The 12,088-nt window shown below is 37.5% G+C and overlaps 1 protein-coding gene across 1 annotated transcript; it reads right to left on the bottom strand.

Annotated features, from left to right (window-relative positions):
• Window positions 1-4,771: 4,771 nt before the first annotated feature.
• On the bottom strand, window positions 4,772-9,212 carry LOC111996857 (uncharacterized). The gene is made up of 5 exons (XM_024028894.2): window positions 8,685-9,212; window positions 5,979-6,029; window positions 5,758-5,820; window positions 5,584-5,652; window positions 4,772-5,459 (listed from the first exon to the last, which is right to left on the bottom strand). Exons 1-5 carry the CDS (start codon window positions 9,027-9,029, stop codon window positions 5,247-5,249), a joined length of 741 nt encoding a protein of 246 aa, XP_023884662.1. The 5' UTR covers window positions 9,030-9,212; the 3' UTR covers window positions 4,772-5,246.
• Between the last annotated feature and the right edge of the window lie 2,876 nt (window positions 9,213-12,088).

Below are 12,088 nucleotides of genomic sequence, written 5' to 3'. Positions count from 1 at the left end.
ATAAAGAGATGGTCTCTTCGGAGGCTGAGAAAGTTTTAGATGAGTTCAGCTTAGTAAATGTGTAGCCTGGTGTAGTAGTAGTATTGTAGTTATTGGCCCTACACGGCAATTGGATTACTGACTTTTTTTTGGTTAGTTTGTTTGTTTGTTGTGTGTTTATGTATGTTTTTGTTTTTGTTTTTGTTTTTGTGGAGTAACTCTCATAAACTCGAACAAAAAAGCCTTGAAACTTGTATTTCTCAGTTGGAAGACTTTGTTAAAATTTAATATTATAAAATCGGAACCAAGTTGATGGTCTTCTCCTACTGCATCACATAGATCTGGATGATGTCGAGCCATCGAGGCTGTCTGAAGACATTACGTTACGCTATTGTTGGTGTAGGCCCACGATAGAAACAAGTGGCCTTCATAACGCTATCCAAAAGATATTAAGGTCCATTAATAGAGTTGTCTTGGGCTGTTTTACAAATCCAATAACTCTATGTCTAGATGCACTTCAGTGGTAATGTATCTTTTTTTTTTTTGGTTAAAAGGAACCATGTCATTATCAAACCAAAACAACAAAAGTATTGGCAGAGTGCCTTAGATTATACAGACCCTGTGCATCAGCACTTAAAATATTACGTAGTTCAACAGAGTCCGAGTTTTCTAATATAACAAAATCAAAAGGGGAAGAACAACCTTCCTTAGCAAGCATGTCCGCCACTCTGTTGGCTTCTCTGAAGACATAGTTGACCTTGAAGTGTTGGAAACGACTAAGGAGAAACTTGCAGTCATTTAAAAGGGGGGAATAAGCTCTATTGGAGTTGTTATTTGAAAGTACAAGTTGCACAATAACCTTAGCATCAAGCTCCACAGCAAGATGGGTTATTCCCAGTTGGTCTGCTAAAAGGAGACCATCTCTGAGTGCCCAAAATTCAGCTATGATGCTTGTTGCAACCCCAACTCTTCTTTTATAACCTTTAACCCAGTTGCCATTACAGTTGCGAATTACACCACCACCTCCTGCTTTGCCCGGATTTCCTAAGGATGCTCCATCTGAATTTAACTTAAACCATCCTTCCTCTGGTTTGTTCCAACGTACCAGGTTGGTAGAACAAGGTCTGGGAATGTGTATTTTGCTCACACAGAAGTGATACTCCATGGCTTGTTGAACGCATGATTTGTGGAGGCAAAAATTCAGAGGGGTGTTTTCAAAAACCACCCGATTCCTGTGTTTCCAAAGGCCCCAAATGGCAAAAAGAAATTGTGTGCTCCACGACAGTCCATTAGCCTTCAACTGATTGCTGTCAAGGCAATTCTTTTTTAACCATTCAGCCAAGTTAAGATGGCATAAATTGAAAAGAGAGAGAGGAGTTTTGATTGCTTGCCAAAAGGAGACAGCAAAGGGGCAATCTCTCAAAAGATGCAGTATAGTTTCCTCTTGGTTATTACATAAAGGACATGTAGTATCACAATAAATACCTCATGCAGCAACCACTTGCCTCACAGGAACACTATTGTGGTGGCATAACCAAAGGAAGGAGCTGATTTTCGGCCATATGTCCAACTTCTAAACCCAGTTGCCCTTAAAAACTTGGGGATTATTTTCTGCAGTAAAGTTAGAAGCATATGCTGATGCCATATTAAACTCACCATCATGGGAAGACTTCCACAATAAAGAATCCTTCCTATTACCATATATTTGATTGGGTGTGGCATAAATCTTGTCTTTTATCTCATTCGGTATATCAAAAGATATAAAATCCCATCTCCAATTCCCACCTTGGAACATATCATCTATAGTCAATTTAGCTTCACCTTGGGTGAGGGGGCCTTCAACCAAGCTTCTTAGTGAGTTGCCTTTAACCCATTTATCCCCCCAAAAATTTAGCTTAGAATTTTTACTTGCACTCCAACACACTCCCTTTTCAAAAATGGGAAAGCCTTTTTTAATTGCAGCCCAGCAAGGAGAGCATGATAACTTGTCTGGGTCTTTTGAATTTCTTCTTGAGCTTGAACAATATTTTTTCAAAATGACCCTTGCCCATAATGATTCTTTTTCTTGATATAGCCGCCAATTTAGTTTTGCTAGTAAGGCAATGTTCTTTGCCTTTGCTTCTTGGATCCCCAAACCACCCTCCTCCTTTAATTTGATGATCTTGTGTCAACCAACCAAGTGTAACTTCCTCTTCTCTGGAGATGAGCCCCAAAGAAAATCTCTATTAATTTTATCTAATTTGTCACAGAGATGTGTTGGAAGAGCAGCCCCTTGCATAACATAATTGGGGATGGCTGTCATGACTGATTTTATTAACACGGTTCTACTCGCAAAAGACAAAAATTTGGCTTTCCAACCAGCCAGTTTAGAGATTACCCGCTCTGCCATAAAATTAAACTGTCTCCTAGTTACCCCTTTGTGTCTTAAGGGAAAACCCAAGTACCTCCCAATATTGGTGGTTACATGAATCCCTAGATACTCACAGACTTTGTCCTTTGTATTGGATGGAACATTTGGCGAAAAATAAATCCGGGATTTTTCTAAACTAATCTTCTACCCAGAATCTATACAAAACATATCTAGAACATCTTTAATGGCCTCACACCCTTCTTTACTCACGTTAGCAAACAACATTAAGTCATTCGTGAAGAAAAGGTGTGAGATGGCAACATTGTCCCTAGAAGCTTTCATCGGAATCCACCTTTTGGCAATGCATTCCTTCTCAATGAGGGCCCCAAGGTACTCCATACAAAGGATGAACAAGTAAGGAGAGAGAGGATCCCCTTGCCTAATTCCTCTAGATGGCTTAAAGGAGTTCAACTTACTTCCATTGAAAAGAATTGAAATGCTAGTGGTGGTTACATAACTCATAATCAATTCGATCAAACTTTGGGGAAAGTGGAAGGCTTTAAGAACTTTATGGATGAAGCTCCATTCGATTCGGTCATAAGCTTTGGCCAAATCCACTTTGATTGCCATGAATCCATCCTTTCCTTTTTTCTTGTCCAAGGAATGAATTAATTCTTGTGCAATGATGATATTATCTAGAACCCTTCTTCCTGGAATGAAGGCTGCTTGAACTAGAAAAATAAGTTTGTCCAAAAATGGTCTAATTCGGTCAACTACAATTTTGGTGATCACTTTGTAGATTGTATTACATAGACTGATGGGCCTATATGTCTCTTTTTATGATGCTTTATGTCTCTAACCTTATCCTTCTTTATACATATATATATATATATATATATAAGATTTAGAAAATTCAGTACATATATAACCTTGCCTTTTAGGCTACATAAACATAATAATCTGTCATTACCTTTAGTTGCCTTTCAATCTGGAGCCTATTGTTTCCTGTTAGGGACGGACTGGACCGGTTGTTATCAGTATTATTTTCGAAATGAATTCTTCACCACTTGCCTTTCCATCTTCACTTTCTTTACTGCATTTTATCTCCTTTCCTTTTTCTTTTTCGGACGAATTAGATTTTCCTTATAAAAATGAAAAAAGAAAACGCATAGAAAATGCACAGTACAAGTAAACCACCACAGTAAAACTGCGAACAGAAATACTAAAGAAAACGTTTTCTTAATGGCATATTTCACTCTCTGACAGAAGACATGTTTAAATTTCCCAAAAGTCATAATAGTCTGAATTAGGCATTCATTCCTCATTTTTTATATTTCTAGCATCCTCTCTTGCATTATTTATTATACATTGATAATGGTAACAAATACGGAAAATTATTGAATACTCCAGGAGTACCATAAATGTGTATTCCCCACTCACATGAATTGTGAGTTTTACCATGAATTTAATTAATAAGACCTACTATTATGTGAGAGTAAAAAGTATTATTTATTTATAGTACTCTGAAAGTATTCTATAATTATTCCAGTAGTACATGCCTGAATTGCTTTGATATTCTTTCCTTTCTAAAGTATCAACAGGCCAATGAATTCATCCTGTTCTTAATAGGTCTATCAACTAGACATTTATTTGGGATATGCTACCGAATCATCTTAGCTATTACTTAAAATTGAGCAATAAATATTTCTTATTAAAATTTAAAAAGAATGTAATAATTATTACTTGATCTCTGTATGCATAACTTTTCTTTCTAAAAGGAAATGAAGGGAAAAAAAAAATTTCTACGGGGCCTTGGTGAGGTTTCAAGTTTCAACTGCTAATATCACTTCCACGATAAATATGACCTCTTCACGTGGTTTTTTCTCCTTCACTCCTTAGCTTTTTCCATTTGACATTGGGAAGCATCAAAGCCGATCGCCACCAAATTGGACTCGAATTCCATGGAATTAAACGTGAAGGCCGAAATCCAACGGTGTATATTGTTGCTGGTAGGGCTTTGTAAAGAGATCTAAGGCGGTGTGGGCATAAAAGAAAGTAGAGAACGAAGTCTAGTCCTTTCTCGCAAGTCCCTCTCGAGACTTGTGTTTAAAATAAACTAATGCTTTTGCTGTCACCATTGAATTACAACAATCACAGCAACACTTGTGACGCCCGACGCTTGACAAAACTCATCTGTCCTGTTTAATTTTAAATTAAAGGTCTTCAATATCCAGAATTCATCATGAAAAATCCAATTCAATTTACTTCATCATTATTACTATTTAGTATTTACTAATGAACTAGATAGAGGCTCTTTCATATCATATCATATGTGCCCCATCATATGTTTTCGCTTTTCAGAAGCCATGATTCTTTCTGCACTAACAAACAATTCTTAGCTAAAATTTCAAATTTGAAATTTTGATTGAGAGAGAGAGAGAGTAGAAGAACAAAATCGTAATTGATTTGAAGAACCTCCAAGGGAAGAGTCCGACAGCTCTTTGACCTACAAAGAATAACACAACTATTTCTACATAAAATTCTGAAAGGAGAAACGAGACCCCAACAAATTTCAGTGGGGGGAAAGGTAAAAAAAAAAAAAAAAAAAAAAAACCTAAAAAATTTAAGAATTTCTGAAGCCTAATGGCTAGGATTGCTACACTACCCTCAAAAATTCTTTTCTCCATGACTTTGTCAACTTGGTTTTGCCTTGCAAAGAATTGACAAGTCCATGCATCTGTGTTTTCATCCAAGGTTTTTATATAGTTACATCCACAGAAGTGTCCCCCTTGGCAATGTACCAGCAGATCATGTTTTCAATAAACATAGAGACCCCGTTTGATAGTTAGTAACTTAGTCTTATAGCCATGTGGTTTGGTGAGGAGAAGACAAGCAGTCAACTTGTTTGTGTGTTCCTCTAGCTCATCCCATATAAAGTTTCTGAGCCAGAATCCTCCTCAGTTGGCATCATATTTAGATCAGGAAGCATTAAGTTACTACAGCCGGCGGAGGCAGCCTCGCAGGAATCTAATTGCGGCCGATTATCATTCGTGTCTTGTACCGTTAAGGTTGAAGAGCCTACTCTCTGGCTTGCACTCAGATTCATTGCAGAATGCAAACCCAAATCAAGCTGCAAAACAGAATAGTGTTTTTTTTTTTTCTCAGAATAGCCACAAAAATTCACACACACAACAAAAAATCATCTGGGCAGGATATAGTCTATAGAGAATGAAAGAACAATTGAGATTGGTCACCTTCATTTTCTTAAAGCTCTCGTTCCTGGCACTCTGTTCCTTTAAAGTTGCACGCAATGTTTCTAGCTCCTGTTCAAAGAATGAATAATTAAATTAATTACTATGAAGGGGGCCCAAACTTTTTGAAAAGTAGAAAGTCAACAAGCAGCAAGATGCATGAACCGCAGAACGCACCTTATTCAATTGTATCCTTTCATTCAACAGAGAACTCTCCTCCTCTTTGAGTTCAGCAAATGTCTACAAAATTTCATTAATCTTCACATCAGAACCATATCCAATGTTCATAACTTTTTCCAGTATGTAATAGTAGAAAAAAGAAAAGATTTTTATATATACGTGTAGCCCGTGTGTATATTGAAGAGCATTAAGATTTATATATATGTGTATGGAAGTACCTTTTTTCTTCTTGTCCTCTTGGTAGCGGTCGATTCATTTGTAGCAGTACCCTGAAATATCCCATCCAACACGTATTGCATAAGTCAAAATAGGAAATATAATTTATAAAATAATAATAATTCCGCAATAAAGGTGAAGAAGATAAGAGAAACGGATAACAGAAGCAACCACACACACACAGGTTAAGGATCGGAAGGGTCCAATATTGTTATTAAACAATAACGCATATCCATCGAGGGCAGCAATAATTCAAGGCCTGAAAAGGCAAGCATGCTGAATTGTTGACCGAATAAAAACACCAAACACATCTCACTAAAGAGAAAAAATAAAATATCAATGCTAGTATTGGCCCTAGCCTCCTAGCCTTAAGTAGGACCCAAACATTTTCTTATTTAAAAAAAAAATAAAAGAAGTGACGGAATTGTCTATATCTATCGAATTATAACCCAAAAATGAAGCAGCAAAAGAAGAAAAGAAAGTGATATATGTTGGTGTCCTAAGTTAGAAAAGTCACCAATTGTTGCAATCTGAGTCATACCATATTATCATGATACGAGAGCCTTAGCAAGTAGAGCAGTGCCTCAAGTGCCACGTTGCCACAACATATGGCAACTGGCGATAGGTAGCCGGACGATGACTGACGGGATTTCTCTTACAACCCAAAGAATTAAGATGCTCATACGCACCTTTTTTTTTTTTTTTTTCACTGTGGGACCCATTTTAAATACATTATAATCCTCTCATCCTGATCCTTAAAAAACAAAAACAAAACTCCTTAAAAAAGATTAAAAAGAATCTCAACAAAAGTTTTCTCCCAAAAAGATTCTATAAGGGGGTTCCTAACTCTTTACTTAGACAAAACTCCCACCTCATAATTAGCTGTTTGTGTAAACACTAAAAAAACCAGCTCACAGCATAATCCCATCAATTATAAAAAAGGAAATGAGAGAATTTATTATTGATAAGGGGAAAGGAAATTAAAAGATATATTAATTACTAAAACAAAAAGAAGAGTCAAAAGTATGAAAAAAACCCAAAAGTAGGCACTAGACAGGCAGGTAGCAGATCCGGAAAGAAGAGGGACCCACTTGAGAAACAATCGTCAACCCTTCAAGGAAAAGCCACCCGCAACCAAAGGAACCACTGGCTGGTTTCGCTCCACAACATCTATATATGTCATCGAAGCCGAAGCCAAAGCCACGCAGTGCCACGTGACCGTCCCTTTTCTTTATTGCTCACGTGACTCCCTCAAATGCCCATACATACCCATGCCTTTTTCTTCTCTTTCCTTCCCTCTTTTCTTTTGCAAGGCCAACAAGCCAAACACATTAATCAAAATTAAAATTTAAAAAAAAAAAAAAAAAAAAAAGAACCACGACCTTTTGCACAATTTATGATCGATGAAAAATAAAAAAATGATGGTTTTTTTTTTAGAAAAAAAATTTATGAGTTCGTGCTCTCAAAAACCCTTTTTTTAAAAAAAAAACTATTTAAAAACAAAACGTCAACAAAATAATTCTTGGCCATTGGATTCTTAACCAAGAAACACTCCGCCAAATCAACGGCCCCCAATCATCCGACACGCCCAAGTGAAATCATCAAACGTGAAAGTAACCACACCCAATGCTTTCCCCAATCTCGAAAAATAAAAAAGATTAGATAAATACAAAAAGCTATCAATGGAGACAAAGAGATAAATGATCTCCAGTACACCCGCGATCCATCTGATACTTCTCACACCACATAATAATCAATTCACAAAAAGTACCAACACCACACCAAACTGAATGCAGACTTATCTACAAAGCGATTAACCACACCATGCTATTATTGACCGAAACGCCCTCACAGGTAGGTTTTGACTCTCAAACAGTGGTAATTTCGTAAAATAAAAGACAAGGAAAGATCGCGTGAGGGAAACTTCCGGAGCTCTTTATGTAGTTTTTAACGCAGGGTGAAAAAGAGGAAAGTGATCAAAATGACTGTTTTGCCTTTTTTTTTTTTCTGACAAAACCGTCCCTTCCAGTACGCTTTAAGCCATCAGATTCTGATGCAAACTTTCGAAGGCTATTTTGGTCAAATCGGAAGTGAACAAAGAAGAATGACAGGTGACGGGGAAAGAGGCGATGAGAAAACGTGAAAAAAGCCTTCTGTTTCAATCTGCTGACCTCACCGGACAGGGGCAACTTGGTCATAAAAAAAATATACTCTCTCGCCGACGATTAATCTCCTATTCATCGGCGATGAACAAAATACCGTTTGAGACTGGAAGAGTAAAATTTTAAAGCAGACATGTTGACAGATTTACCCTTGTCAGCTGGGAAATTGAGAGAAAACGACACGCAAGTCGCGACGTAAAAAACTAAAAACGGGAACATCGGTTCTCGAAATTAACAAATCAGAGTGAGTGAATGACTAAATAAGGTAACCAAAAGGAAGGGTAAAATGGTAAAAGGACTAAGAAACGTCCTTCTGAAGACAAGAATGTCTAGGCTTCGGGCACACTAGCCACCAACTCCAAAGCCTTCGTTTCCACCGCTCCTTAACACGAAAATTTAACCAGTTGTCGAGGGTATATTGGTCAAGCAAAAAAAAAAAAACTCTGACACGTCACAGATCAGATGGCCGGAAAAAGAAAACACCGAAAAAGAAAACCAAAAACACAAAGTTAAAGATAGTGAGAGAGAGAGAGAGAGAGAAAGAACCTTGGATCTGGCAGTGGCGGCGTAAGAGAGAGAGGTGTGGAAGCTGGTGGAGTCATCGGCGGTGGCGGAAGGGGAGGCGCCGCCGCTCCAAGAGAGAGGAGTGGTAGGGCTGCATCTCGTGGAATCAGCATCCTTCCTCCGCGAAACGGCGCCGTCGCACCTCAACGCTGCTGACCTCGAACGCGGCTGCCTTATCCCCCACCGAAGCGGAACCACAGCTCTCGGCGGAGACTTCAGCGAAGAAGAAGACGACGCCGCTTGTGACTGCTTCAACCGCACCAGGAGCTGGACCACAACCATGTCGTCGGTCATCGCCGCTCTCATCCACTCGTCCCTCGCCATCATGTTTTGCTCTGCAAAACCAAAGACTCTTTCACAGAGAGAGAACACCACAGAGATAGATTGTTTTAGACAGAGAAAGAGAGAGAGGGGTGGCGGTATAGATAGAGAGAGAGACAGAGAGAGAGAGAGAGAGAGAGAGAAAAGGTTAGAAAGTGAGAAAAAGAAAGAGAGAGTATATATATATATATGGAGAAGGTGGAGTAGATTCCAGTTATTCGTTTTTGTTGTTGTTGCTCTTGGTTTCGTAGTTAGGGTGGGTGTGTGGGTCTCATCGGTCTGACTCTTTTTCTTTCTTTCTTTTTCTTTTTTTTTTTATTTTTTTTATTTTTGTGACCCCACACTGAGAGATGTGGCATTGACAAGTTTCAATTTTTATTTTTTTTTTGTTAGGGTAAATATTACCACTATTAATATTGCCGCATTGCCATTTACTTCTAGGGCTCCATAAACCGATAGATAGATAGGGGACCCAAACACCGATCCAGTAGTACTGTTTATTTTGTGTGCTAAATAATGGTGAAGAGCGTGCCCATTTCACATGTCTCTCGCACCTAACTTCTGCATGATTCCCTATTCTACAGTTCGTTCGCTTTTAACTTTTACTACTAAAATAGAAAATCCTCGTACTGCATTTTAAATCGAAAAATAATTATAAATCAACATCATTGTTATTTTCTTCCAAATCAAGTTAACTTTTTTATTTAAAATTTTTTTAATTATAAAATTTTCCTCTTCTTTTACGCATTTGGCTTTGTCATGCAAAATCGGCAAAATTTATGTCTTATTTTTGGAAACCAAGGATTTTTTTTAAGGGTACAATACAAACAACCCTACTATTATTTTTCATTGGATAATTCGATAATTACGACAGATGGGAGGAAGGATTGAACGCTAAAATTCTCATTTGGACACTATGAGGTTCCAATTAATTGAATTATAAGTCTCTTGGTGTGATGATTGGTTTACAAGTAAAAGTACTAGTGGGGTATGATGGACAAGGGCTCGGTTCAAGTCTCTAGAAGAGAGCTTCACACATATATATATTTACATTAGACTAAAGTAAAATTTATATATTTTTGGACAAAATTTAGGTACAGTACCTTAGGTACCTCTTTTAAGATTCAGACATATGACTACTTAGCTAAAAAATACACTTTTATCCCTTGTGAAAAAATCCATATGACAGAATCTTAAAAAGGGAATCTAAAGAATATTACCTAAGTACTGTACCTAAGTCTTGACCTATATTTTTTACAATTTTATATTTGGGCCCCCACTTTTAAAAATTTTGGGCCCTCTCTGCTACAATTTTACGTTGATTGATTTTATTGTAATAGCATTTGCATTAGTTGTAAAATAGCATAAGACCCTAAATTTGTCCAGTCAACTTTGTAATACATCCACATTAGTCTATGTATCATTGTACAAAAATACATATGTGGTATAGTAACTGTGTAAATTTATGCAATTACAGTAGCACAAATGTATTTTTGCAAATTTACACAATTACAATAGCATAAATGTATTTTTGTACAATGATACATAGACTAATGAAGGTGTATTTTTGGTTGATTGAGAAAATTACACAATTATTGTTGCTATGCAAATGAATATTTTAGAAATTATTTAGATTGAAGACAATGGTTTTTGGTTGAGGAAGAGCGATGATTTGAAATAATGACAAAAAAATGACAAGGAAATAGTATTATGATGAACTGTAGTGTAAAATAAATAATAGTGAGTATATATATATATAAAAAAAAAGAGTAGGTTATTATGCTAAAATAGATAGAAATTTTTGCATGAGTTGATGCAAATACTCTAATGTAGTAAGAAAAAAAAAAATGAAGTTTTGTGTTTTTGTCTTTATTAGTAGATGATTGTATTATAATATATTATGAAACAAAAATTTTGTGTATTTTTCTTTGTTGATTGTTTGTTAATACTAAATACATACTGTGGGGTCCGTGGGCGTGATAGCCTCGGCCCATCATATAACGGGCCCAAGGCCCATGCCGAGGATTTCAAGATATTCCTGAGGAGAAGGGGGGGAAGCTTATTCTCCTGGATCCGCGCTGAGGATACCTTGTCCTCGGCCTGACGAAGGTGATTTTGGGGAGAGGTTAACCCCAAAGTAAGCTGTCACTATCGCATTGAATGCACTCAACCAACCCCCCTGGCCGCATTAATGGGGAGGTAACCCCTTGGCAGGATAACGTTGGTTAGAGTGAGCCACTTGAGTGCCGATAAGGCCTCTGATGGGACGGACAACCAGAAGAAAAGCAAATAGACGATCAACAGATGGAAGCAGGAGATAGGAAGATGAAAACTATAAAAGAAGAGCCAGTAAAGCCAGAAGGGGGGGAAAAAACCTTAAGGCCTCCTCGGCCTACGGCCGAGGACCATTCCCCTATTTGTGAGGAAACACTTAGCCTTTTTTATAAGAAAAAGTTTGAGCGTGGTGATCGACGGCCAGCACCTAAGCCTGTCAACCCACTCTCTATAAATTTATTGTTTGGGCTTATTGGGCTGAAAACCCAACACTCAATTCAAATTGGGTCCTTACAATTGGCGCCGTCTGTGGGGAGGATTAGGGTGCTGGCCGGCGCACCAGGTAAGTGTTCTAAGTACTTAGTGTTGGTTTTACGGTAGATTGAAAAAGATAATGTTCTAAATTCTAAGTATTTGTTTTACAGTAGATTGAATAAGATAAGAGTTCTAAGTTCTAAGTATTTATTGTAAAAAAAAAAAAAAAAAAAAAAAAAAAAAAAAAAAAAAAAACGAAAGAGAAAACGAAAGATCTTGATATTATTAATTCATACATAGAGAAATTACATATTACAATCAGAGGCTCAGGTAGGCCTGTTTTACAAGTAAATTTACGAGCTAATAGTCACCTGCTATTCCTAGCTACTCCTACAATCAGAGGCCCAGGTGGGGCCGCCCTAAGAGAAAACTAGCCGGAGGGAAGTGTCAACTCGTGCTTTTATTTGGCACCAAGAGAATGGGAGAGTTTGACACACGGTGGAGGAGGCCAAGGACGGTTGGACTCGTGTCAATTC

This window comes from Quercus suber, unplaced genomic scaffold (genome assembly GCF_002906115.3).
Source record: "Quercus suber isolate HL8 unplaced genomic scaffold, Cork oak 2.0 scaffold_470, whole genome shotgun sequence".
NCBI lineage: Eukaryota > Viridiplantae > Streptophyta > Magnoliopsida > Fagales > Fagaceae > Quercus > Quercus suber.
This window is presented reverse-complemented; position numbering and strand designations above follow the sequence as displayed.

Bases quoted from the DNA above. Each gene is read 5' to 3' on its own strand.
- LOC111996857 (XM_024028894.2), bottom strand. From the start codon at position 9,029: ATGATGGCGAGGGACGAGTGGATGAGAGCGGCGATGACCGACGACATG. The intron at 5,821-5,978 runs GTACTTCCATAC...GAAATTTTGTAG, and splicing joins AGAGGACAAGAAGAAAAAAG to ACATTTGCTGAACTCAAAGA. The intron at 5,460-5,583 runs GTGACCAATCTC...TCTGTTTTGCAG, and splicing joins AGAGCTTTAAGAAAATGAAG to CTTGATTTGGGTTTGCATTC.